The sequence below is a fragment of the Microcebus murinus genome, chromosome 19 (assembly GCF_040939455.1).
Source record: "Microcebus murinus isolate Inina chromosome 19, M.murinus_Inina_mat1.0, whole genome shotgun sequence".
Taxonomy (NCBI): domain Eukaryota; kingdom Metazoa; phylum Chordata; class Mammalia; order Primates; family Cheirogaleidae; genus Microcebus; species Microcebus murinus.
The window spans coordinates 37,852,897-37,880,278 of record NC_134122.1 but is presented as its reverse complement, the minus strand read 5'-3'; the positions used below and the strand labels follow the sequence as shown (position 1 = coordinate 37,880,278).

At 51.2% G+C, this 27,382-nt stretch overlaps 2 protein-coding genes across 5 annotated transcripts in view; one reads left to right on the top strand and one right to left on the bottom strand.

Annotated features, from left to right (window-relative positions):
• Nucleotides 1-20,205, top strand: part of ITGAL (integrin subunit alpha L) — a 38,399-nt gene extending 18,194 nt beyond the window's left edge. For 2 of the 4 annotated variants that reach the window (XM_012764226.3, XM_012764224.3), the window contains exons 16-31: nucleotides 512-672; nucleotides 778-929; nucleotides 3,145-3,234; nucleotides 7,559-7,612; nucleotides 7,708-7,781; nucleotides 8,138-8,279; nucleotides 10,315-10,425; nucleotides 10,838-10,917; nucleotides 11,028-11,114; nucleotides 12,576-12,651; nucleotides 14,897-15,010; nucleotides 15,234-15,290; nucleotides 15,381-15,479; nucleotides 15,859-15,954; nucleotides 16,653-16,763; nucleotides 18,892-20,205. In XM_012764226.3, coding sequence (XP_012619680.1) covers nucleotides 512-672; nucleotides 778-929; nucleotides 3,145-3,234; nucleotides 7,559-7,612; nucleotides 7,708-7,781; nucleotides 8,138-8,279; nucleotides 10,315-10,425; nucleotides 10,838-10,917; nucleotides 11,028-11,114; nucleotides 12,576-12,651; nucleotides 14,897-15,010; nucleotides 15,234-15,290; nucleotides 15,381-15,479; nucleotides 15,859-15,954; nucleotides 16,653-16,763; nucleotides 18,892-19,074 — 1,687 coding nt within the window. In that variant the 3' untranslated portion in view covers nucleotides 19,075-20,205. Of the gene's footprint in view, nucleotides 1-511; nucleotides 673-777; nucleotides 930-3,144; nucleotides 3,235-7,555; nucleotides 7,613-7,707; nucleotides 7,782-8,137; nucleotides 8,280-10,314; nucleotides 10,426-10,837; nucleotides 10,918-11,027; nucleotides 11,115-12,575; nucleotides 12,652-14,896; nucleotides 15,011-15,233; nucleotides 15,291-15,380; nucleotides 15,480-15,858; nucleotides 15,955-16,652; nucleotides 16,764-18,891 lie in introns of all 4 variants that reach the window. The other 2 variants (XM_020281344.2, XM_012764223.3) reach the window with 1 other exon arrangement.
• A 4,606-nt stretch (nucleotides 20,206-24,811) lies between these two features.
• Nucleotides 24,812-27,382, bottom strand: ZNF768 (zinc finger protein 768). Its single transcript, XM_020281343.2, has 2 exons — nucleotides 27,083-27,382; nucleotides 24,812-26,799 (listed from the first exon to the last, which is right to left on the bottom strand). Exons 1-2 carry the CDS (start codon nucleotides 27,168-27,170, stop codon nucleotides 25,160-25,162), a joined length of 1,728 nt encoding a protein of 575 aa, XP_020136932.1. The 5' UTR covers nucleotides 27,171-27,382; the 3' UTR covers nucleotides 24,812-25,159.

The following is a 27,382-nucleotide window of genomic DNA, read 5'->3' as shown; positions in this document are numbered from 1 at the left end:
GCAATCCTCCTGCCTCCGCCTCCCAAGTAGCTGGGACTACAGGCATGTGCCACCATGCCCGGCTAATTTTTTCTATATATTTTTAGTTGGCCAATTAATTTCTTTATATTTTTAGTAGAGATGGGGTCTCGCTCTTGTTCAGGCTGTTCTGGAACTCCTGACCTTGAGCGATCCTCCCGCCTCGGCCTCCCAGAATGCTAGGATTACAGGCGTGAGCCACCGCGCCCGGCCTAAAGCTTGGGTTTTACTATGATGTCGTGCAGCATCGTTGAAGGGTTATAGGCATGGAAGCAGCTCAGTATGATTTCTCTTCTTAGAGCTCACGGGTCAGCAGGCTGCTGGAGGGGGCCCTACTACATCATTAGCGTCACTGAGAGCAGACTGTGAAGGTGCAGTCTACTCTAGTGAAGGAGCGTCCTCTGGACTCTGCTCGTGTGAGCCCCAGGTCTGATCTGATGGGGGATGAGCAGAGGAGGCTGAAGGAGAGACTTGGTTGTTCTCTGCCCTGCAGCTCCCGGCCCGTGGTGGATGTGGTCACTCGGATGTCCTTCTCCCCGGCTGAGATCCCAGTGCATGAAGTGGAATGCTCCTATTCAGCCAGTGACAGGAAGAAGGAAGGAGTTAACATCACACTCTGTTTCCAGATCAAGCCTCTCATCCCTGAGTTCCAAGGTCAGTGCTGTCCTCCCGCTCCCCAGAGAGGCTGCCTGCCCCACAGCCAGGCCTGGGGCCTGGGACCCGCCACCGTTCATCACCTGCCTTTTCCACCCTGCGCAGGTCGTCTGGTTGCCAATCTCACTTACACCCTGCAGTTGGATGGCCATCGGACCAGAAGCCGGGGGTTGTTCCCAGGAGGGAGACACGAACTCAGTGGGAACAAAGCTGTCACCTCAGACGAGTCCTGCTCTGATCTCTGGTTTCACTTCCCGGTAAGGGAGCCAGCACTAGCGCTCTGAGAAGGGGAGGGTGAGCTGACTGCAGTTAGGCAGCGCTGGGCAGGCTCCGCTCTGCTGCTGTCCAGCTGGTGACAAGTCACTGTGATCTCTCTGGAGTGTCATTTCCTCTGCAACAGTAGTAATAACACCATTAGCATACTTTCTTCTAGTGTTTTTTTTTTTTTTCGTTTCATTTTTAGAGGTGGGGTCACACTATGCTGCCCAGGCTGGAGTACAGTGGCTATTCACAGGTGCAGTCATGGCACACTACAGCCTCAAACTCCTGGGTTCAAGAGATCCTCTCCTGCCTCAGCCTCCTGAGTAGGCTGGGACCACCAACATGAAACCACTGCACTCAGCTGCTAGTAGTTTTTAATACATTTTTAACATGATTGCAATTGCAATGCAGTCACCCTTTTTCCCTTCCATTTTCACACATCATACATTAATGATGCTATGCAGCTTTCATCATTAGAAGGGTGTTTTAGAGACAGAGTCTCGCTCTGATGCCCAGGCTGGAGTGCAGTGGCCTGATCATAGCTCACTACAGCCTCCAACTCCTGAGCTCAAGCCATTCTCCTGCCTCAGCCTCCTAAGTAGTTGGGACTGCAGGTGCATACCTGGCTAATATTTTTTTTAGAGAGATAGGATCTCGCTATGTTGCCCAGACTGGCTTCGAACTCCTGGCCTCAAGCGATCCTCCCTCCTCAGCCTCCCAAAGTGCTGGGATTACAGGTGTGAGCCACCATACCCGGCCTCATAATTATTTTTAAAGGCTACAGAATACTCAGTCATCATGGTATATCATTATTTGCCAGGTACGTATGGTCATTTATTATTAACACCCATCCCAGAAAGAGTTTTTTGTTTTTCTTTTTAATATTAGTTTGTGTGGTAGCTCACGCCTGTAATCCTAGCACTCTGGGAGGCCGAGGCAGGCAGATAGCTCAAGGTCAAGAGTTCGAAACCACCCTGAGCAAGAGTGAGACCTCGTCTCTACTAAAAATAGAAAGAAATTAATTGGCCAACTAAAAATATATAGAAAAAAAAATCAGCCAGGCATGGTGGCACAAGCCTGTAGTCCTAACTACTTGGGAGGCTGAGGCAGCAGGATTGCTTGAGCCCAGGAGTTTGAGGTTGCTGCGACCTAGGCTGACACCATGGCACTCACTCCAGCCTTGGCTACAGAGTGAGATTCTATCTCAAAAAAAAAAAAATTAATTAATTAAAATAAATAAATAAATAAATATTAGTTTGAACAACTGCTGAAACACCCAGATTCAGTTTGCTTATAAGCAGTCCTGTGTAAAAATGGGACTAATATCAAATTATACTCTTAAATATCCCATGAAAGTCTCCGTATATGACTAGGTTATAAGACTTTGAAGTTTGTTTTAAATTTTTTGTTGTGGGGAATGTGAAACATGCAAAACTAGAAAAAATAGTTTAATGAACACCCAGGTACTCGTGCCCCTATTTCAACAATTATTATCTCTCAATCTCATTTTATTCATACCTCCACTCAGTATTCCTCTGCCTCCTTCCACCCCCTCCCCTTACAAGATTTGGAAATTTTAAACATAAATTTGCCAAAGAAGAAGGCCTAGTGACACGGTAGAAAGATCTTTGGATTTGGACATCTGGGTTCAAATCTGGGCTGTGTCACTCCTAATTCTAGACTTAGGACAATTGTGTCACCCTTTTTAGGCTTGATTTTCCTCATTTTGGATGTAGGGATAATAATGCCTATCTCTTAGGGCAGTAGGAATTTGAGATGAAAAACAATTTGGGTGCCTACAAAGTGCAGCATCAGGCATAGCAAAAGACTAAGACCCATCCCTGTTCTCAAAGAACAGAATTCTAGAAGTAGGATATTCTAGTTATTCTAGAATGTTCTTGGACAATGTTTGACAATGGCTGCCTAAGATGAAAATTCAGAGATTCCATTAGGACTCAGTGGGAGCAAGCGTTGTGACTGATGCGTGATGTGTGCCATGGAATTGGGCCTGAGGAGTGACACTTGTGCAGAGAGGCACCCTGGGCAGATTACAAACACCTGACAAGTAGTAAATGTATTTTCGCTGCTGCTAAGGTCGTAGACAACAAACTGCTAGAGTTTCATCGTTATAAAATGCATACAAGATATGCATTTAATCAGAAGTGCGGTAAAGGTTAGACTCATGACAGGCTGTGTTCTTATCACCCTCAGGTGTGCGTTCAGGACCTCATCTCCCCCATCAACGTCTCCCTGAATTTCTCTCTTTGGGAGGAAGAAGGGACACCGAGGGACCACAGGGCGGTAAGGAGAGATCGACTAGGGGAGTTGATGGGAACAGGCAGAGCAGAAATTCCATTTGGCAAGAAGTGACTATGCTATGCAGGAGTCTTTGACTATAAGCGCCAGAAGCGAAATATGGCTCACTCACGCAGGAAAGGCATACACGGGAGTTCAAATTGAAGGGAAATTTGAAAAACCAAGTTTGGAAAGAAGGAGAGCAAGGATGGTGGCTCTGGGGGCTCTCAAGAAGAGGCCATGATGGGTGAACCTGCTCTGGGTTCCTGCTGTGCATCTGCTCCAACCTCGTCAGGCTTCTGGCACTGCTCAAGGTGCATGCTCCAGGCCCAGCACGGCCCCTTCTTGGTGGAAGGACAGGGCGCCTTGATTCCCTTTCTTACCCATGTGTTCGGCTGGGGCAGGTCATTCCCTCAAAACCAAATAGAGGTGCTGTTATTATGTAAAAGAAGGGGGGAAACAATACCTATCCTAGTTGACCAGATTGCATGCTTTCCTCCCAGCATCCAAAGCCTGATTTCTTTTTCTGAAATCCCTGACACTGAGCTGGTGGTTTGGTTGTCCGAAGGCAACAGTGTCTGGTAGAAAGAACTTGGGCCTGGTACGAGCATGAGCAGGTTCTCTGGGACTCTCTGAGATTGTTTCCCAGTCTATAAAATGAGTCCCAGCCCATGAGGCCTCTCACTCCTGCTGGTGGCTTTGGCAGTGGCAGTGAGCACAGCCCGCCCGTCATGCTGCCCCCCTGAGATGACAGTGGTGCATTTCCCAGAACGCAGCCCTGCCCGCCATGTGCTCAGATGCGCTGGAGGAAAGTTGATGGGCCCCGGCTCCACTGGGGCACAAAGACATGGTACCTGCCCTTAAGGGCACCATTTGCTGTTGGAGAAGTTGGAGAAGTTGGCAGTGACAATGCTGTGACAAAGTTAGAGACAGGGTGGCAACAATCTATGCCAGAGAGTCAGGCTGGGTAAGGAGAGCTGTCCCCTATCCCAGAGGTGACCAGAAGTCCCCAAGTGGAGAAGCAGGGTGCACGTTCAGAAAGAAGGCATCATGCGAACACAGACGTAAGGATGCCAGAGATGGTGGGTGATGAGAAGAGAGAGAGAGAAAATGAATGAATAAGCCCAGAGAGGTTGGCTGCTTTTTTTTCCTTTTCTTTTCTTTTAAACACCAGGTGGTAGCAGGGGTGGGTGGGTTGCCCTTGAGCAGCCCTTTCTGTGGACCAAGGGGTTTGGTCCTTCCCCTGAGGAGCCATTAAAGGACTTCTGTGCAGAGGAAGGAAATATTACATATGATGGCCTTTTTTGGTTGCAAGTGTCCATAATCCAACTCAATCCTGACTTCAGCAAAAAGGAATCAGTTCACTCCGAAGAGACCCAGGGAGGATCCTGGCTTTACTCATGTCTGCATCTGGGAACCCAAACAAGGCCATCAGAAACTGGCCTCTCTTCACATCCTAGCTTCTTATCCTTTTGTTGGTGTTATTGTCCATTATCCTCACCACTGGGCAAGCCTCCTCCTTCTTGTGACCTGGGCCATATTCACGTCCCTGAACCAACCCCTGGCCCAGGCCTGGGTCAGATGCCTACCGCTAGCCTTGGAGTGGCACCAGGCATGCAGGGTAGATGGGGGAGTAGACGGCTCTACTGTCACGTATATATCTTAGGAAGCTCACTCCAGCACCGACATGGAGGCCAGCTTGCAAGGATGTGAGCCTGGAGGCCAGAGGCTGTAATAATGACCCCGTTGAGGGGTGCTAAGGCCTAAACCAAGGCAGTTTCTGTGGGAGCGGAGAGGAGGGTATACATTAAAGAGAGATGGAAGAGGCAGAATCGTCGAATGCAGAGGCATGGGGACAGAGGCAGAAGATGACGCCCATCTCTGGCTTGGCTCTGGGTACATGGTGGAGCCGCTCCCCACACAGGGATCACTGGAGGGGACACAGCAGAGCTGGTGAGTTCAGCTTTAGACTTGCTGCTTTTGGGGCCTGTGAGTCATTCGAGGCAAGGGCAAAGTACCAGTTAGATGAACTCAGTTGCAAACAACAGAGATTCAAATTAAAATTAGCTTAAAAACAAGAAAAGTCTTTCTCTCTCCTGTAAAAGGCAGGTTGAAGTTACGGTGGCAATTCCAAGCCTCTAAATCAGGGGTTGGCAAACTTTATCTGGAAAGGGCCAGACAGTAAATATTTTTGGCCTTGCAGGCCATGTGGCTTCTGTTGCAACTACTCAACTCTGCTATCGTAGCATCAAAGCAGCCAGAGACCGTGGGTAAAGACATGAATGTGGCTGTGTTCCAATAGCACTTTATTTACAGAACAGGTGGGAGCTGGATTTGACCTTCTGGCCACAGCTTGCTTACCCCTGCTCTGATCTTGCTGCTTCTCCATCCTCTGTGTACCTTCTTGTGGCCACAGCTGTCTGCTAAAGCTCTAACCATGTCTGCACCTGGCCTCGGGCAGTGGGAGAAGAGCACACACCCTCCCCTTGAGAATATCCTCCCTCTGCAAAGCCACATAGCACATTCACTTACATCTCTGGGTCAGAACACAGCTCCGTGGTCACATCTAGCTAAAAAAGAAGCTGAGAAAAGTAGTCTTCTACCCACACTGCCATGCCACCAGATAAACAGTGGAGGCTGTATTTTTTTTTTTTTTTTTTTTAAGGGAAGGTCAAGCCTGGTTAGGCTCTATCTTAAAGGCAGAAGGCAAGAAAGGATATGTCTCTGCTATGAGCACTAATTAAACACCAAACTATGTGGTATGGGGAAAAGAGACCTGAGATCACCGTTGTCAAAAAAAGACTTCCTGAGGGAGGTGTCACTGGTTCTGGATCTTGCAAAATGAGTAGACTTTGGGTAGGTGGAGCGAGGAGGAAAGGCATAGCGGTGAATCAAGGGAAACGGGGAGCTGGGCGTAGCTGCTGGCAGGAAGATGGCTTAGCAGGGTAGAGGCCCTGGACACCCATCTGGGCCTGGCTGTGGTCTGAAGGGTGGTAGGCATCTGTGTATAAATGTTGAGGGTAGGTGACAAGCAGTCAGCAGAAGCCAAGGACCTCAGCCCCTGAAGGAAGAGTCTGGCGCCTGCTTGGTAGGTGATCTGGAAGCAGAGGAGGCTGGAATCTTTCTAGAACATACAGCTGATAACCCATAAAATTCTTCCAGGGCCCCATTACCCTTAGGATTAAATCCCAGCCCCCTAAAATGGCCTGCAAGGCTCAGCGGCATCTGGACTGTGCTTTTATCTCTGCCCCTGCTAACGAACAGTGCTCCAGCCGGCACGAGCAACTTTGCTCCTTGTTTGACACACAATCTCTCTCTGGCCTCTGGGCCTTTGTATAGACTGTTCTTTCTTCCTCCCTCTCCATTTAGATCATAACTAGCTCCCTCTTCCTCTTCCTTGAGATTTCAGTTGTGATGTCATACTTCAGGAAACTTCCTTGATCCCCAAGTCTGGGATAAGAGTCCTTTCTACGTGCTCTGCAGATACCCTGTACTTGTCCCATCATGACATTTGACCCACTCTGTTAAAAATGCTGAGTCACCTCTTTCACCAGAATGGGAGGGCAGGCAGTACCTGTGTTTTGTTCTCTGGTGTATACCTAGTGCCTAGCATGGGGCCTAGCCCAGAGTAGAAGCTCAGGAAATGTTGAAAAAATTGGCACACCTGTAATCCCAGCGCTTTGGGAGGCCAAGGCCAGAGGATTGCTTGAGGCCAGGAGTTTGAGACCAGCCTGCGCAACATAGCAAGACACCTGTCTGTATAAAAAATGAAGAAAAATTAGCCAGGCATGGTGGTGTTCGCCTGTAGTCCCAGCTACCTAGGAGGCTGAGGCAGGAGGATGGCTTGAGCCTGGAAATTAGAGGTTGCAGTGAGCTATGATGACATCACTGTACTCCAGTCTGAGTGACAGAGCAAGATCATCTTTTTAAAAAAATTGGCCTCAATCTGATAAAAGATGGAGAGGTGTTCTAGGGGGAACTGGGGTTAATGGAGGAGAACCACGGTGAAAGAGCTATTCACAGGGAGGTGGGTTGCAGGCTGTACAGCCAGGAGGTCCTGCCCAGGCAGGAATCGTGGGGACTGTTTGTCATGGCCCTGGTCTAATGTCTGGGAGAACGAATGGGGCACCTTGAACCTCAGCTTCCCATCTAGGAGATGCCCGCAGAGCAGGGCTGCACAGGTGACAGGGAGAGGGGCAGCTCTCGGAAGGAAGCTGGCACCTAGGAGGGGCAGACGGCAGCCAGCCCTGGTGAGCCCCGAGTCCCTGCCCCTCCAACGCTCCCTCATGAGTTCTCCTGCCTCAGCTGATCTTTCCTCCGTGCTCAGCAGGCCAAGGACATACAGCCCATCCTGCGACCCTCACCACACTCAGAGACCAGGGAGGTAAGAGGGGAGGAGGGGCCGGCAGAGTGACCTGGGGTCAGCCCCCTCTGGGTTTGGGGCCTGAGTCTCCTGGTCCTTTCTTCTTGGCCTTTCAGATCCCTTTTGAGAAGAACTGTGGGGAAGACAAGAAATGTGAGGCCAACCTGCAGCTGTCCTTCTCCCCTGTGAGGTCCGTGAGGCGTCCACCCCTGGCCTCCTGTCCACTCTGAGGCAGCCCCCGTGTGCTGGAAAGAATGCTGGCCATGGAGTCATCACCCCCCCTCCACTCGCCAGATGTGCCATCTGGGGACACCACTTCCCTCTCCGGGCCTTAGTTTCCTCTTCTGAGAAATGCAACAACTTCGTGGAACTCCCCTCTCTGCATTTGATGAGATTGCAAAGCTTAAAGCCTGAGCATAGGAGCTTATTTTTTATATTTATTTTTTCTGGCCTATTGTATGCCTCAGCTTTGCAATCCCTCCCCCTGGTCCTGCTTCCTTCATCTCGACTCCATAACTTCCCGCCCCCCCCCCAATCTCCCCGCAGATCCAGAGCCCTGCGTCTGACCCCCTCTGCCAGCCTCTCTGTGGAGCTGGCGCTGAGCAACTTGGCGGAAGATGCTTACTGGGTGCAGCTGGGCCTGACCGTCTCCCGGGGACTCTCCTTCCGCAAGGTGGAGGTGCTCAAGGTGAGCCAAAGGCAGGGCGTGTCCACAGAGCCAGACCTAACACGTGGCAGGAGCAGGCAGGCAGGCAGAGGTCTTAGGGTCACATCTGGGTTCTCTGTCGGATAGTCACCCTCGAGCTGTATGATCTGAGGTATAAGGTTCACCCTCTGTGAGCCTCAGATTCCACAACTGAAAAGCCAGGCTGGGGACACCCACGGGCTCAGTGCAAGGGTCACGTGAGATGGAGTGTGTGGAAGAGGGCCCGCACCGTTCCCAGGTGCGCTTGGTGATGCCCAGGTGCGTGGGTGAGTGAGGTGGGTCACCTCCCTCATGAAGTGACCAGAGTGTTTCTGAGGCATGGTCTGGATTATTTTACATACAGCTTTTGTGTTTAAATTACTATTATAAAAGTAATACATGATCACCACAGAATCTTGGAAATCAGAGAGTTTTAAAGAAGAAAATCACCCATATACTTCTTCAACTTCCCCCATATACTGCTTCTTTTTTTTTAAAGCCCTGACCACATCAAAGCAATTACTACTTTGGACCTTTTGGTGTTTACCCTTCTTAATTTCCTGTACTTAGTTACAGAGATTCATATTATCTGTTTATCTATACACATGCACACACATTAAATAGTGTATTTATTCTACATTTGTTTTAAATAACTGGCATTTTGCTCTCCATATGGTTGTTTTTCCCCCAAAAAAATTTTATTGCAGTAAAATATATGTAATACAAATTTTACCGTTTTCAGCATTCTTCAGCTTACAATTCAGTGGCATTGCATACATGCACAATGTCGTCAGCCATCACCACTGTCTCTTTGCAGAGCTGCCGCTGGCTCTGACAGCAGCTCTGTGCCCGTTGGGCGGTTCCTCCACGATCCCAGCCCGCTCTGCCCTGTGCCCTCTGAGCTCGTTTCTGTGTCCCTGTGAACTTGTCTGTTCTAGATATTTCGTACAGTATTTGTTATTTGTGTCTGGCTTCTTTCACTTAGCGTGATGTTTCTGACATTTATCTATGTGGTAGTGTGTGTGAATTTCCTTCCTTTTTAAGGTTGAATAATATTTATTTCATTATATATATATATACACACACACACATACCACATCTTATTTTCCCATTCCTCTGTCTGTGGACACTTGAATTATTCTTTTTTTTTTTTTTTGAGACAGAGTCTCACTCCGACTCCGTTGCCTGGGCTAGAGTGCCCTGGTGTCAGCCTAGCTCACAGCAACCTCCAACACCTAGACTCAAGCAATCCTTCTGCCTCAGCCTCCTGAGTAGCTGGGACTACAGGCATTCGCCACCATGCCTGGCTAATTTTTTCTATATAGTTCTAGTTGGCCAATTAATTTCTTTCTATTTATAGTGGAGACGGGGTCTCACTCTTGCTCAGGCTGGTCTCGAACTCCTGACCTTGAGCGATCCTCCCTCCTCAGCCTCCCAGAGTGCTAGGATTACAGGCGTGAGCCACTGCACCCGGCCAAATTATTCTTATACAGAAACATTCAGTGCTTACTTAAGGGGCGTCTAATAGAATAAGAATTTGAGATCTGATGTCGCACAGTCCTGTATTCTAGTTCCTACCAGATCCCTGCATTGACCATGGGGATGTCACTTAACCTCCCTGAGCCTCTATTTCCTTATCTGTGTCCCTTTACAGACTGTGGCTGAAATATGTCCGTCATAAGACTGTGACGAAGACAAATTTCATAATGCTCAGCCGGGGATCAAGTTCATTTTTAAAATGGTTGCTGAAGGTGTAGATATAGCAGCACATTTTAAAGACTTCACAATATTCTCTCCTTTGATTGTACCATAATTTATTGGACCATTCCTATCTCTTTGAACTGTTTGGTCACTTCCAGTTTTTTACTATTATAAATAGTGCAGTGATCATCTTTATTCTAAACCTCTGCTTGCATTCCTGATTCTTTGGCCCTGCGTCTCTGAGAACAAGCCGTGGCAGGGACCGAGCCCTGGAGGAGGTGGGGGAGCGCTTGGCCTTGCCCACCAGTGAGCCTGCTCTCTCTCCTCCCACTCCCAGCCCCACAGCCAGATGCCTGTCAGCTGCGAGGAGCTTCCCGAGGAGTCCAAGATTCTGCCCAAGACCCTCTCTTGCAATGTGAGCTCTCCCATCTTTAAAGCAGGCAGCTCGGTGAGTGTGTCGGGTTCCTTGGAGCCAAGCAGCCAAGGGCTATGAGCCGCGGAGGCGAGGGAGTTCTTGGCTCTGGGGAAGGGAGCAGGTGATTGCAGCAGGAGGGCTTTCGTCACCCCCTACCCCAAGGGAAATGGGTGTGGAGATTTTTGTGTCATGTTTGAGAGCCTGGACTTTGGAATCAAGCAAACCTGAAATGGGCTTATTCATTTGTGTCCTTATAGACATGACTTGATCATTTGGAGCCTCAGTTTCCTCATCTGTACAATGGGGATACACATCCAGCGCAGTACTTGCAATGTAGCGAGCACTTGATAAGAGGCCCTGAGATTATGGGGATCAAGTGTGGGGGCCGGGTGGTGCTGAGGCTGCCCCTGAGCCCTTTGTCTTCATTCCCTTCCTTCCCTGCCAGGTCGTTGTCCACGTGATGTTTAATACGCTGCTGAACAGCTCCTGGGGGGACTTTGTCGAGCTGCACGCCCATGTGAAGTGGTGAGCAGGCCCCGGGCAGGCCCGCCAGCATGCCTGTCCTGTCCTAGCCCGCCGTGCCATCCCGGCCAAGTCTGTCTCCTGACACTGCCCTCTATCTTGCCCCACTGCAGTGACAATGAGGACTCAGGCCTCCTGAAGGACAACTTGGCTACTACCAGCATCCCAGTCCTGTACCCTGTCAACGTCCTCATTGAGGAGTGAGTCCTTCCCAGCCAACCCTCTGCTCCCTCTTCTGCCTCCCCACCCAGGGCCCCTCCTTCTGAGCCTCCTTCCTTTCCTGGAGCCCCCCCCCCACCCCATGGGTAATTAGAACAGATTCCAGCCACATGCCCAGCAGTTTTCAACTCTCCAAAGAGTGAGGGACCTTTAAGAGCTCTGAGTCGGTCATCTGAAGCTGACCTGCTGTCAGACTCTGGGCCAGCTGCAGTGCTCTGATGCTGGCTTTCCCTGGAGCCTTCTACACCTCTGAGGCAGCTGTGCCTCTCTCCATTTAATTAACGAACAAACTGAGGCTCAGAGATGGCAGATGCTTGCCCAAGGTCATGGTGCAGAATTGCTGAAGCCAGGGTCTGAACCTAAGTGTGTCTGACTCCAAAGCCCCAGCCAAGCTCTTGACTGTTTCTGTCATGCTAAATTCTCTGCCTTCTTGGGCCAGCAGTGCTAGAAGAGGCAGCAGAGAAGTTGTCACAATGGCCCTTGCCCTCAGGAAGCTTACGATCAAGTTGGAAAGGCCAAATTCAGTGAATCTCACAGTGCTGTGGCAAGAAGGACCCATGGGGATTGCTGGTTGGGTTGTGTTGCTTAAAGCGGAAAAAAACTAGACAAGCAGAGTGGCTTTTTCAAATTGGCTCAGTGAGATAAGGAGAGGGACCGCGTCTGAGCCCAGGTCTCCAGTGCTTTTGAACACAAATACCAAACGGAATGATATCGGTATGGAATTAGCCAGGAGAGATCCGTGTGGGCTGGGGGAGAGACAGAAGTGTGCATGGGGAAGGTGGGGCTTGGACTGGGGCTGGAGGGTGGGGACGTGAGGATAAGAGCCAGGAAGGAGGCAGGCTCACTCTCATCAGCGAGCTCACTTGGCATAGGCGAAAGCAGGGAGGCAGGAAGCAGAGGGCAGATCTGGGGAGTGGGGAGAGGACAGGCTTAGCTGAGGGCAAGTGTGTTCAGGGGAGCAGTGGGGAGGCAGCCTGGACATGGGGGGCTGTGGACCTGACCCTCGTGGGCAGCAGGGAGCCATGGAGGGATTCTGAGCAGGTGAGCGGAAGGATGGGAGAGATGTTAGGAAGAGCAGGCAGCAGTGTGTGTTGGAAGGATGGGTGGGAGAGGGAGTCAGAGGTTGTCGTGGTTATCCAGGAGATGAACTGGGCCCAAAGGACAGCTCAGACACTGGTGAGGTGGCACATCATGGGGAGGACACAGCCCCCAAGGCACATCGCCCTGTGCTCTAGTCCTGTCCCTCCTCCACTGTGGGACTTTGGGCAAGAGGCTGACACCTCCAGGAGCCATAGTTTCCCAAGGGAAACAGCAGGTCATTGTAAGGACTGAATGAGGTCATGCCTGTGCGGTCCCTTGCACAGTGGCTGGCAGCTCAGCGGCTCCCTGGAGTCGGGGATGCTTCTCTTCGACCTCCCATCTCTGTTCTTCTCTCTCCACAGCCACAAAAACTCCACACTCTATATCAGTTTCACCTCCAAAGGTCCCAAGATCCAGCAATTCAAGCACATCTACCAGGTATGAACCCCTGTGTGAAAGGTCCTTCTTGGTCACACATTCATTCAGCCCTGTCCTGAGGACTGAGGATGCAGGCACCAAGTAGACATGGTCCCCATTGTCAACAGGGCCAGCCCTCCACCTAGTTCCAGAAGCCTTTCTCCCTGGCTTCACGCCTGTACTTAAAGACTTCCGGCAGCAGGGAGTTAGGTACTGACTAACTCCTTTCCACTTAATATATGAGGAGGAGGAGTTCAATATAGAACAAGAAGTTCACTGTAGAACTTGAGAACAAGAAGGACTCTGAAAGAGAACCTACTTTTTTTATTCAAACATTTAATGAGCCCCTGTTCTAGGCTAGGTACTTTGCTAGGTGCTGGGTCAGCAGTAAATAAGACGGGGACCCTGCCCACTCACCCAAGTTCTGTGCCCAGTGCATGCTTTCTACATGCGACCTCCTGTCTTCTCACGACACCCTGTGAGATCTGTAAGATTGGCATTGTCATTCCAGTTGGATAGATGAGAAATCTGCACCACAGACAGGCCAGTAACCTGCCCTACTTGAACATCAGAATCCATGAGTTTAAACTCTGCATTAATGATCTGCCATTTCTCATGCAATATGGTCAGTGCTGTAATAGTGCCCTTCATTCCGGGGGCTTAGAGGAGAAGGGCTGCCCCCTGGGCTGAGGTTTCTGTAACAGGAGTCTCTGAGGGAGGAGTGGGCATGGACCAAGTTAAGAGCATTTTCATTTCACTTTGGAAGATGACTATAGCACAGTACCATATAGTATAGTATAGTTAGTATAGTACCGTATAGTATAGTATAGCATAGCATCACTAGGAGTGCAATTGCTGCTCTCAAAACTTTGGTTTCAACATATTCTAAACCAAATTTGTCATTTTCCCTAAGCCAGTGTCTCCTCTGCTTGCTTGTAATCCTTTAAAGGCACCATCTTTTCCTTAAGCAAAACTTGCAAGTTGGGGTGAATTTCTCCTTCCTCCTGCCCATCTTGCTGCTTCCCCACGTCCTGTTGTGCCGTCCCCCTCTCTCTTTGGCCCCTGCTACTACTCAGACCCAACTTCTTGCCTTCTTGAAACTGGGCTGTTGAGACAAGCTCCCACTTGGGTCATGATCTGCCTTTCCCGTCCTCTTTCCATTCCACACCTGCAGTGAACAGACCTCCCCGGAGCCACTGCCTTCCTCGGCTGCCTTCCATGACTCCCCATTGCCTGGCCGAGGGGGCCCTGACTCCTTCCCCTCCAGCCTTCTGAGCTCCAATCCTAAGCTTCCTTTCCAGCCTTGTCTCCCACGGCTCCTTCCCAGGTACCCACCCTCCAGCCACATGTCACTCACCTGGCACTGCCCTACTCCCTGCCTCTTCTCTTTCCAGATGCCACCTTCCCCCGCCTTCACCTAACATCTGTCCATCTTTCACAGTTACATTCAAATGCTGCCTCTGACATTAGGCCTTTTCAATTTCACAGATATTTTAAGTGTCCACAAATGTTTGTTGACTGAATGAGCAATAGAACCCCTCAAATCAGATATACATTTCCCTGCTTGGCCTCCCTGAGACATTATTGGTGCCACTCTTGTGTCACTTTCTTACACATTGCCAGCCCTAGCACAGATAGTTCTTTTTATATAAAATGCACTCAGAAAATGTTTCTTAACTCAGTGTAGTTGCCAAAACGAGCCATTCCCAACCTGCATTATGCAAATAATTTTTGCATCTCTTCTTGTTAAATATCATTCACTCATTCAAAAAACTCCTTTTTCAGAGGCTTATCATGTGCTAAGTACCGTGTGAAGCAAAAGGGAGCTGGAGGTAAAATAGGACATAGCTCCTGTCCTCAGAAGCTCATGGTCTAGTGGAGATACAGACACCTGGGCAGACACTGTGCCGTCCTGCTGGGGACATTCAGAGTGCGTGCGAATACAGGACAGGGAGCTGCTTTGTCCTCGGGGGGTCATCCAGACCTTCAGAGATGCTGTCGAAGCAGGACCTTGCAGGGCATGTGAGGGTGTGCCGTGGAGAAAGCGGGGAAGAGCGTTCCAAGTGGAGGAAGAGCACAGACCCACACTGTAAGGCCTGGAGCGCTTGACCAACTGGCTGTGGTCATTACACACAGCCTAGCGAATAGGGGCTCTCGGGACTCACCGATGAGAACTGGAAGAGGTGTTTGAGAGCACGTGGGGTCTGGGGCGGCAGTTGGGGTGACTGGCATTAAGGGCTGTGCAATCGCTTGTCCTCTGTGCCAGGTGAGGATCCAGCCTTCCGTCTACGACCACAACATGCCCATCCTGGAGGCCGTGGTTGGGGTTCCACAGCCGCTCAGCGAGGGGCCCATCACACACACGTGGAGCGTGCAGATGGTGAGTGCTGCCCAGGAGACGGGACTGCCCTGGCCTGAGGACTGAGCACGTGCAGGGCGCAGAGGGCGGGGCCAGGTGCGTGGGAAGCGTGTGAGGATGGTGGGCTCAGTGATGTCTGAACTCACCCTGGCAAGTGCAGTTGTGGGGAGAACTGGGATACCAGGCTCTTATCTGGGCTGGGGGGAGGCTTTGACTAGCTGACGACCCCACCCCTCGTTCCTAGGAGCCTCCTGTCCACTGCCATCATGAGGACCCGAAGAGGCCGCCCGTTTCGGCTGAGGTATGGCAGCGTGAGCTGCGAGGCGGCTGGGACGGGCAGCGTGCAGGGGCACACAGGCCTCCCTGAGCCCCCATCTCCTTCCCCCGCCAGCCTTGTCTCTCCGGAGCCAAGTTCCGCTGCCCAGTTGTCTTCAAGCAAGAGATCCTCATCCAAGTGATCGGGACTGTGGAGCTGGTGGGGGAGATTGAGGTAGCGCCTGCTGTGACAGACGTGGTGTGGCCGTGGGGCCAGGCGTCTGGGGGTAGTGGTGGGTGGGCTCCTCACCAGACAGTCCTCTTCCATTTTTTCTTTCCCCTATCTTGATGAAAAATCCCTCGTGTTTACACAGCTACAGATGAAAGGGAATCCATTATTTGTTTGAAATTTGCAATGCTGTTTTCATGGGCCTATGGGTAGTTATGACATATTCGTTATAGGAACACTTTCCTTCTAACTAGGAGTGACATGTTAGGATGCCACAGCAGAGAGCTGAGTAGAGGTGGTGCCCCCTGCTGGGGCCCATGCGCCTCTGCCCCTCCCATTGTGTTGAGGTCCTGATATCTGTCCCCAACCCCTGTCCCCTCCACAGGCCTCCTCCATGCTCAGCCTCTGCAGCTCCCTCTCCATCTCCTTCAACAGCAGCAAGCACTTCCACCTCTACGGCAGCAACGCCTCCATGGCCCAGGTATCTCTCCCCGCTCAGGAGCCCCAGGAGCAGGCAGCAGAGGGCGCCGAGGAGCCTGGGGCAGAGCTAGAGGGGGGAGAGCCTCCTAGGAAAAGGTCTGGGCTCCACCAGTGAGAACTTCTCCAAAGAGCCAGCCTTAGAGAAGCTCCCACCACTGCTGGTGGGCAAGTGACTGACCACAAGGTCACCTGAGATGTGGTCATCTTATGTGTTGGGTAAAGATCAATCTGATGGCAGCTTAGCCAAGGGCTCCCCACTCAGTCCCTGGGTGAGGAAAAAAAGAGGCTGTAAGCGGAGAGCAGTGGGTGCAGGGCCCACCACGGCGGAGTGGGCAGGGCAGTGCCAAAGAGCGGGAAGTTCAGTCCGATGGGCAGGTGGAGCGTGAGAAGGGAAGATGAATCTATAAGGCAGGCAGAAGCCAGATTCTGGAAGGCTTTGAATGCTGAGCTGAGATTCTGGCATTTGATCCTGGGATTCATGGGAAGCCACTTAAAGGCCTAGGACAGGCCATGGTGCACACTGGCCAAGTCACTCAGTGACTGCAGCAGGTAACACGTTGGATCGAGAGGGGCTGGAGCCAGAGCCTGGTGCTGTGGCGCGGTCCAGATGGACACGATGAGATGGGGGATGAGATGGACACAGGGACTTTAGGGCTGGGAAAGGCTTCTTCCCTGCACTCCCTCCCCCTCCTCTCCCAGGTCACCATGAAGGTTGACATCATGTATGAGAAAAACATGCTATATCTCTACGTGCTGAGCGGCATCGGGGGGCTGCTGTTGCTGCTGCTGATTTTCATAGCGCTGTACAAGGTGGGAGCACCTGGGAGTGGCAGGCATGGCTTGGGGTGGTGACCGGGGATTGCAGGAGCCAGGGAGGAGCACACCAAGACCAGGGAACGTTAAAGCTGGGGGTGGGGGGGCTCAGCTGCTCCCTCCTGTGACCGAGAAGGCTGTCAAGGCCCACAGAGCAAGTGAGACTCCCCCCATCACACAGCCCAGCACCTGCAGAGGCAGGACTAGAGTCCCGGGACAGGAGAGAGAAAGGGAAGTAGCCACATATCAAGGGCCTCCTGGGTGCCGGGCATGGCACCAGGCACCAGGAGGCAGAGGCTAATGCCACACACGGGGTTCCTGCCTTTGTGGAGCTCACAGTCTAATGGGGAAGACAGAAAGGGACGAGCACGATGAGAGCTACAGCCCCAGCCGTGTGCACTAGAGCCCAGAACAGAGGGGCTGCAGGGGCCCGGGAAGGCCGCCCAAGAGAGGTGGCATTTGAGTTGGGATTTAAAGGACAAGTAGAAATTACAGATGAAGAGTATCAGAAGGCAGATATTCCATGTATAAAAAAACTCAAATATTACAGAAAAGAGAACACAGGTTGATGCGGTGGCTCATACCTGTAATCCCAACACTTAGGGAGAAAAAAAAGAGAGAGAGAGAACATAGAAAATCCAAGTTTCTCCCTATTGCACCCCTAGAGGGTTGTCATTAACAACCATTTTGTTTATATTCCTCCAGGTTCTAATTTTATTGTTAACATATGTGTACACATGTGAGCATGAGAGAGAGAAAAATAGAAAGTCAGTTTATGTGTGTCTATATAGAAAACATAAATGGGATAATACTATATATGTACTGTTCAGGCACTTGTATTTTCCACTTGATGCTATATAATTTTCTTTTCTTTTCTTTTCTTTTCTTTTTTTTTTTTGAGACAGGATCTCATTCTCTTGCTAGAGTATCATCATAGCACCCTCACACACTGGGCTCAAGCAAACCTTTCACCTCAGCCTCACAAGCAGCTGGGACTACAGGCATATGCCACCATGCCTGGCTATTTTTTCTGTTTTTATAGAGATTTCTGTTTTTATAGAGATGGCGTCTCACTCTTTTTCAGGCTGGTCTTGAATGCCTGAGCTCAAGCGATCTCCTGCCCCGGCCTCCCAGTATGCTAGGATTAGAGGCGTGAGCCACCATCTCCAGCTTATTAATACTATATCTTGATATCTTTCTGTGTGAGCACAATCAGCTCTCTACATCTTGCTTTTTAATTTCACTAGTTTTCTGCTGTTTGGGTGCCCTATCTTTTATTTAACAAGTTCCCTATTGCTGAACATTTAGATTGTTTCTAATCCATGTCAAACAATTTGACAAAAAAATGGCTCTTGTTACCCAAGTCTCTGTACACTCTGTCCAAATATTCTTTAGAATTAATTCCTAGAGGTGGAGTTGCTGGGCAGAAGAATATATATACACATACACATGCATATATATATATATATATATTTTTTTTTTTTTTGAGACAGTGTCTCACTCTGTCACCTGGGCTAGAGTTCCGTGGCATCAGCCTAGTTCACAGCAACCTCAAACTGCTGGGCTCAAGCAATCCTTCTGCCTCAGCCTCCTGAGTAGCTGGGACTACAGGTGCACCACCACGCCTGGCTAATTTTTTCTGTTTTTAGTAGAGACAGCCCACTCTTGCTCAGGCTGGTCTTGAACTCATGGCCTCAAATGATCCTCCCACCTTGGCCTCCCGAAGTGCTAGGAATACAGGTCTGAGCCACCATGCCCAGTCCAAATAGATATGTTTTGAGCTTACATATCTATTTGTTTTGAGAGGATACGGCATATAACATGCACTACGTAAGCATTGGCTTTTACTATTAGTATTATTAGATAGTGTCGAATCACCTGCCTGAAAGATTGGTACATGACATTTTGATGAGCCCAAAGAATGAACTATTAAACTTAAAGCTTTTGAAAATATTGCCAAGAACCAAGAGCAGCAGATGCCCTAACCCCATGGCCTGAGCAGACACCATGTGACTATGGCACTTCGGGCTTATTAACAGAAAAAGTGTCCTCACATTTTCCTGGGGCTGACCAGTCCAAAGTGCGCCATGGACGCTTTGCTCATGCAATTTTTGTTTTCGTACAGGTTGGCTTCTTCAAGCGGGACCTGAAGGAGAAGATGGAGGCTGACGTAGGTGTTCCAAATGGAATCCCTGGCGAAGATGCTGGGAAGCTGGTGTCCGGGGAAGAGGCCGCTGATCCAGGCTGCCTGGAGCCCCTGCATGGGGAGGAGGCCCAGGATGGAGGTGGCAAGGATGAAAAGGACTGAGGCCTGGGTCTGGACTCAGGACGCCTGGGGCCTGTCTGCCTCAACCTGCATTTCACTGTGTCCTTGGGCAAGTCACTGCCTGCCCCTCCCTAGGCCTCAGTTTCCCTATCTTGAATATGGAGCTCATTGCTGCCTGCCCCCTTTGCAGGCTCACAGTGGAATCTGTTGAGGAGCAGGCCAGGAAAGCTACAGAGGTGAGGCCTTGTAATTATCAGATGGTCCTGGCTTCCACCAGCCTCTCTTAGTTCCCTCCCCTGGAAGAGAATGTCTGATCTAATTTTGGAGAAACCGTAGTCTCAGGACCTAGCGACTCTCCCGGACGTCACACCTGCCCTTAGATGTCCACAGATGTCACAGACTCCTGGAACCTGTCCCTGCACTCTCTCTTGCCGGGGGTGCAGTCAGAATGCCATTTTGCTGCCAGAGAGCAAATGTGATCGGTGTCACTACACGACTGCTACCAACGCCTTGCTCTCTGGCCAAAGACCAAATTCCTTAATAGGCTTTCCAAGGCAAAACTGGGCCCCATGGCCTTCACAGCCACTTCTAGAGACATCCCACCTCCCTCTCTTAGCTCCAATGAAACCAGCCTTTCTCTGGAACCCTCCTCCGGCTCTCCTAGCTCACCCTCACTCAGCCCAGCTCACGTGTCATTTCCTCCGGGCAGCCCCTGACCCCGACTCAGCCGGGCTCCCACACTGTTCACACGTACACCAGCCTGCACCTGTCCTTCAGGCCACAGGTCACATTTGCTCTGGTTAATGATTTATGCACTTAATACCTGTCCCTCTGACCGTGAACTCCATGAGGGTAGGGACCACACCTCTCTTGTTCACCATGGAATCCCTGGTGATATCAAAGGGCAGGGCACATAGTCGGTGCTTGACACAGTTTCGTTGAATTAATGACGGAGGCTGTGGAAAACAGAAAAGGTTTGGATGGCCCCATGGTGTCCCCATCCTTCGGGGCTTAGTCCTCTCAGGCTCCACAGCCTCCCACAGGACTTGTCACACCTGTGCAGGGGCCCCCACTGGAGATTGTGACTCAGAGTGGAGACCATGTCTGTCTACCTGGAGCCCCAGCACCAAGCACAGGACCTGCACACATTTAACCAATAAATGTGAAACTCCATCTAGTTTTGTGATGCGTTTGCACTGGTGCGACATTCCAGCCTGGTTCCATTAAACGAACATTTCCCTCTCAACCTTTTCAGTAAATGGCACCCAAATAGTCAGCTCTTCTTCCTTCATTTCCTTTTCTTTTCTTCGGGGGATGACTACCCTCACGTACTGACCCATGTGTGACATTGTGAGTTCACTCAAAAGAGAAGCACAGAACATGGAAAAGGTTAGGGGACATTTGACAATTCATTATCCTGGGCGTACAGATCCTCCAAATCATGTTTTTAAAACAATGATTGAAGGAGCAAAGCCCTCAGCCCCCCTTTAGGATAGAGGGGGCCAGTCACTGCTGCCCTCTTGTGGTCATTAGGACTCCCCGGGAACACTGAGTGTTCCCGGGTGACTCTAAGGCCACCTTCCAGTCCAGCTCTGGCAGAGGAGAGAAGGCTGGAGGTGAGAAGCAACATTCTGGTGTCCCCAGCAGCGATCTTTGATGGCCCCCTTCTGCCTCCAGGAGAGACAGGAACATTCCCGAGCGTAGCATGCAAGCCACAGACAGTGTGTCCAAGCCCAGCCTCATTGACCCTCTTCTGGGTCAGCGCCAGGGAATCGTGTGGCTGGCACACAAGTGCCACATCGAGAAGGAAGCAGTGAGGCCCATTTTCCCAGACAGGAGGAAAAGGGCTTAACTGTCAGGAATATCACAGAACTACTAAAAGGACATGAAATCACTGGTAGGTTTCGTGAAACATGTCAGCGTCTATTCATTCATTCATTCATTCATTCGTATTTCTTCAGTGCTTTGTGTCAGATCCCGCTCTAGGCTCTTGAAGACACAGAGATGGACAAGAGAGACCAGTCCCTGCCCTCAGGACGCATTTGTTGCAGAAGGAAAACAGTAACCAAGGAGCAATGTGATTTCAGGTAGTGATAAGGGCTGTGAAGGAAACAAAGCAGGATCATCGCTCAGGGGGTGATGGAGATAGGTGATGGGGAACTGTCTCTAATGAGGTGATATTTTGTGACACTAAAAAGAAAAATTGTGAATATTTTCATCAAAGTTGAAACCAAAAAAGTGAGTTTCCTTCCAGCATGAGAGCTGCCATCATGGTGTCCAGGAATCTCAACACGCCTAACAGCTCCTGTCCTCACATGCCTGCTTGCCTTTCCCCACCTCTGTGCCTTTGCACTTGCTGTTGCCCTTGCCAGCAAACCCTGTTCCATCTCTTCTGTCCACTAAAATCTATGTTACCTTAGCCCAGTCATGGTGGCTCATGCCTGTTATCCCGGCACTTTGGGAGACTAAAGCTGGAGGATGAATTGAAGCCAGGAGTTCGAGACCAGCCCAGGCAACATAGCGAGAGTTTGCATTGTATTTTTTCTACAAAAAAAATAAATTAAAAAATTAGCTTGGTGTGGTGGCTGGGACAGGAGGATCGCTTGAGCCCAGGAGTTCAAGGCTGCAGTGAGGGCCGGGCGCCAGTGGCTCACGCCTGTAATCCTAGCACTCTGGGAGGCCAAGGCGGGTGGATTGCTTGAGGTCAGGAGTTCGAAAGCAGGATTGCTTGAGCCCAGGAGTTTGAGGTTGCTGTGAGCTAGGCTGACACCGTGGTACTCACTCTAGCCTGGGCAACAAAGTGAGACTCTGTCGCAAAAAAAAAAAAAAAAAAAAAGGCTGCAGTGAGCTACGATTGTGCCACTGCACTCCAGCCTGAGCGATAGAGCAAGACCCTGTCTCTAAATAAAAATAAAATTAAAAAAGAACACCCAATCCCACAGAGTAATGACATATGTCATCACATGTCATGTGGCCTCTAGAAAACACTGTATTTGTGAGAGAAAGAGTCAAAAAAAGTAAATAACATCTTAGTTCTGTTAGAAAAATGGTCAAAACTCAGTCAGCCTTGGGTTGGAATCCAGGCTCTGCTTCCTAGCCGTGTGATATGGGCCAATTACTTAAGCTCCCTGGGACTTGTTTCTTCACCTGTAAAATGGGGATAAAAACTGGCGCACCATGGGCCAGGCGCAGTGGCTCACGCCTGTAATCCTAGCACTCAGGGAAGCCGAGGGGGGGGCGGATTGCTCGAGGTCAGGAGTTTGAAACCAGCCTGAGCAAGAGTGAGACCCCGTCTCTACTATAAATAGAAATTAATTGGCCAACTAATATATATAGAAAAAATTATCCAGGCATGGTGGCGCATGCCTGTAGTCCCAGCCACTTGGGAGGCTGAGGCAGCAGGATTGCTTGAGCCCAGGAGTTTGAGATTGCTGTGAGCTAGGCTGACGCCACAGCACTCACTCTAGCCTGGGCAACAAAGCAAGACTCTGTCTCAACAAACAAACAACAACAAAAAACTGGCACACTTGCAGTCCCCGCTACTCGGAAGGATGAGGCAGAGAGGACCACTTGAGCTCAGGAGTTTGAGTCCAACCTGGGCAACACAGAGAGACCCTGTCTCCAAAAACCAAACCAAAACAAACAAAACTGTGTGTGTGTCAGAGCTGTTGTGAGCATTGAGCGGTAAATGAGATAACACTTGTAGACTGCTTAGCACTGCTCCTAGTGCATAAACGCTGGGTAAGGGTAGTGGACAGACATGGCTCATTTGTGCAGGACGGTGTGGCGTGGAGCAGCATGCTGGACCACCCATCAGGAGACCTACTGTTGGAGGGGTAGCTCTTCCACTATCTTTTCAGGTGACCTTGGGGCAGATACATGCCATTTCCGGATTTAGTCTGCTCCACCTGGGTGCTGGAGGTACCTCAGGAGCATCATAGAAAAGAAGAGTGGGTTCAAGCAGCGGAGCCCCGACTCTCATTTGCTCTGGTGTAGTACACTGAGGTTCTGTGCACACAGGCCACTTTATCAGTGAAGCACCACGGGCACTGTGCCCACGGCCTCTCAGCTTTCAAAAGCCTAGAGACATTATTTGGGAACTGAAAAAAATCATCTCCAAAATATGAAAATTAAATAAAATTAAAATGATTAAGTAAATGTCTACATATGTTACATCATGTCAGGTAGTCAATTGCACACATAGTCAACATACATATAGCTCTCTCTATATAAACTCCATTAAATGTAGGAGTTGGGGTATTGTAATATTTGAAATTATGTGTGGTGTCTGTAGAAAAATCTGCATAAAGTTTACAAAAGTCTTTAAAACACTGTAAGATTTCACTTGAAAAATAATGTTCTGCTTCCAAAAATAATTTAAAGTTTGAAAACCACTAAATCAACCAAATTGTATTAAACTAGATGATCCATAAAGCCCCTTCCAGAGCTTGCAGATCATGACAGTTTGCACTGAAATGTGGTCAGAGAGGTTATTTGCTTTTTATAAGTTATAAGACCCTGAAGATGGGTGTGGGGCGGGGGATGATGCCAGGATCCAGAGACCCAAGAAACTCTCTTATATGCTTGGGTAGCCATGCTGCTGGGAAGAGGTAAAGCCAGGCAGATATGATCTGAATGTCGCATCTGCCTCTTTGCCACAGAGTGATTTCCAGTGAGTGGCTTAGCTCTGTGAACTCCATTTTCCCTATCTGTGAAATACAATGAATAAACCTCCACAGGGTACTGTCAGGCCCTTAGTAGGCATTCATCTCAAAATGTGCTGGGCAGATTCCCCAAGGGATGGCCTGTCCTCACCTAAGGTCACAACAGGCCAACTCCACAATCCCCCAGATGGCACTAACTCCCCATCCATTCCTGAGGGGCCAGGTGGGAAGAAGGCTAAGGCTTGGATGGGAAAGGAAAGCAAGACTAAGGTGCGGTAAGGTGGTCCCACAAACAGTGACAGGGATTCCAGAAAGGAAACAGCTGTGGCAATCAGGCCCAGTCTGGGGGAGGGTCCTAGGGCCTGGTCAAATATGCACCCTGCTATGGGTGGGGCTGGAACTGCAGACACCCGCTGTGCCTCCCATCTCAGAGAGCAAGTTAGGATCTGCACAGGGGGTTAGCTGGAGTTCTGGGTGGGGTGGGCAGTTGGGCGCTAAGAGCCAGGGAGAGAGGGAAAACGAGCTGTATGCCTGGTTATGAGAATCACAGTCTGTTTTCTGGCCCAAGGACAGACCCTCTATGTTTATGAAGCTGGATCTCTGCAAAGTTGAGGGCTTTCTCACACCTCCCACGCTGGGCCCCCTCTGTGTTTGTGCAGGATTCAATGCATGGGATATGAACTTGGGAAGATATGAGCAAATTATGTCTTCTGAGCCTCAATCTGTAAGATTCCAGTGAAACACTGAATATAAAAACATTTCCAGCTGGGCACAGCCGTGTGTGGTGTGGGACAACATAGTCAGACCCCGTCTCTAACCAAAACAAAGCACTTCCAAGATAAGACCCCGGGTGTCACTGGCTGATCATGGTTATAACTAGCATTTCCTGCTGCCCAGCACTGTCCACACACACATTTTAAGGACAAGTCTTTTACCACATAAAGGTTTTTATTGAACTCAAACTCAGGGGCTCCAAAGCCTAAGGAAGACACGGGAGGCTGGGGTGTGCACCCAGATGCCCAGGCCCACCCCATGGCCCCACTCCCCCACCCCACTTACCCCTTTGCCTGCTCCTGACTCAAACAAGGGTCTCAGCAGCTACCAGTCTAAGCTACCCACTCTAATTAAGTAACCCTCCCTGCCCTCCCCCCACCCACTAGCACTCCGCCCAGTCAGGCACCCACCAAGGAGCATGCTGCTTCTGAGGCCAGCTCTCTACTGACCTCTCTCTGGATCTCTCCCAGAGCCTCTGCTGCCTGTCTGGCTTCCCTCCAACCCCACTTCATAGGGCATTTCCCTTAAGTCTCCAGGGCATGTCACTTCCTCCACCCTGGCCCTCTTTTCCCAGAATCCTCTATGCTTCCATTCTCCTCCAGCTCTTCCACTATCCTCCCTAAAGTTTTCCCCAGCTCCCTGTCCCCTTCTCTTCTGCCCGCACCTCCCAGCCCTGCTGGGGCCCCAGGTCAGCGCCGGCCGGCTGCGTGGGTCCGCTGGTGGCGGATGAGGTCAGAGCTCTGTGAGAAGGCCTTTCCACAGTCATCGCACTTGTAGGGCCGCTCACCGCTGTGGACCCGGTGATGCTGCAGCAGCGTGGAAGAGCGGCAGAAGCCCTTGCCGCACACGGCACACCTGTAGGGCCGCTCGCCCGTGTGGGAGCGCTGGTGCTGAATCAGCGTGGAGGAGCGATTGAAGGTCTTGCCGCAGTCGGGGCAGCTGTAGGTGCGGCCTGGCAGGTGGGTGCGCGCGTGGATGGCCAGCACGGAGCTCTGGCCAAAGCGCTTGCCACACTCAGGGCACTTGAAGGGCTTCTCTCGAGCGTGGCTGCGGGCGTGAGGGATAAGTGCTGACCGCTGGGAGAAGCTCTTGCCGCAGATGCCACAGCTAAACGGCCTTTGCCCGGTGTGCACCCTCTGATGGCTGCGCAGGGAGGAGTTCTGGCTATAGCACTTGCCACACTCAGTGCAGCTGTAGGGTCGCTCATGGCTGTGGGTGCGCTGGTGCCGCAGGAGGTAGGAGCTGTCCCCGAAGGCCTTGCCACAGTGTGGGCACTTGTAGGGCTTCTGGCCAGAGTGGGTGCGCTGGTGGCGAAGCAGGTAAGAGCTGTCAGCAAAGGCCTTGCCACAACGGGGACACTTGTAGGGCCGCTCGCCCGTGTGTGTGCGCTGGTGTTTGATGAGGTCAGAGCTCTGGGAGAAGGCCTTGCTACAGACCTCACATTTATAGGGCTTCTCACCCGTGTGGATGCGCTGGTGCTGGATCAGGGTGGAGCCTCGCCCAAAGCTCTTCCCACAGATGCCACAGATGTTAGGCCGAGGGCCCTGCCCAGCCCTGGCCCGGCCACCCCGCCGGCCTGGACCCCGAAGGGCTCCGGTCAGACTCAGGGGATTCTGAAGCATCTCAAACTGGGGTGTAGCCAGCAGGGCCCCTGTGGGCATCTCAAAAGGTGGCCCTATGGGCAGGCCCTCTGTGGGCGGCTCCCCAAACCCCTGAGTGAAGGAATCCAGGGGGTGAACTCCTAAGGGGATATTCAAGGGATTCTTTTCCTCAGGATTCAGAAGTATCTCTGCACCTTCCTGGAATTTGGAACTTTGAGCTTCAAATTCAGAGCTTTGGGTTTTGAACTCAGGATTCTGGGACTCAAATCCAGGGTTCTGGGGTTCAAATCCCGGGCTCTGGGATTCATACCTGGAGCTTTGAGATTCGTATCCAGGGCTCTTGGGTTCATACCCAGGGCTCTTGGGTTTATACCCAGGGCTCTTGGGTTCATACCCAGGGCTCCGAGGTTCATAACCCGGGCTCTTAGGTTCATACCCAGGGCTTTGGGGTTCATACCTTGGGCTCTGGGATTCAAACTCAGGGCTCTGAGAATCTGATTCAGGACTTCTGGGTGCAAACTCAGGGCTCGGGGGGACAAGCCCAGGGCTTCGGGACTCAAACCCCGGACTTTCAGGCTCAAACCTGGGGCTTTGGGGTTCAAACTGTGGGCTTTGTGGCTCAAACCCAGGACTCTGGGGTTCAAGCCCAAATGGTATCTCTTCGACTTCATAGTCCCCAGTGCTTTCTTGCTGGGAAATGTCCTCTTCCTCATTCTCACTCATGTTGCCTGCAGGATCAAAGAATTACAGAAACCCAGATTATGGGGGCCTGGAAGGTCATTTGGTCCACTGGCTGCCACAAAGCTCCCCCACCCTCAAGCAGGGTCGCTGGCCCTTGGGCAGGTGCTGAAATTCCCACGCCCACCTCAGCCAACCCAGAACACCCAGTCCCTGGCCTCCACCTCCTCCAAGTCCCAGGTGTCCAAGCTCCGGGCCCTCTTTCCCTCCCAAGAACCAAAGTCCCTTCTCCCGCTCCCAGGTACACTCCTTGGAGGGGCAGTCCCTCCTCACCTTTGAGGGACCCTTCAGGGCTCCCCATTTCGTCAGGACTTTGCACATCCTGGGGCTCCAGGACCCACGGCGACGCCTCCCGTTCCATCCCCGCCGGCTCCCAGTGCAACGGCGGCGGCGATGGCGGACGATCCTGCGACCTGGCCTGAGTGCCCTGAGACCCGGGCCCTCGCCACCCTCCCGCTCAGCGCGACCAAGGGGACGCAGCTGCCCAGCCCCGGCCCCTGAGGCCGGACGTCTTGACCCTGGGCCTCTCCGGCCCGCCGGGCCCCTCCCCTACCGCGGCCCCGCCCCCCTTCC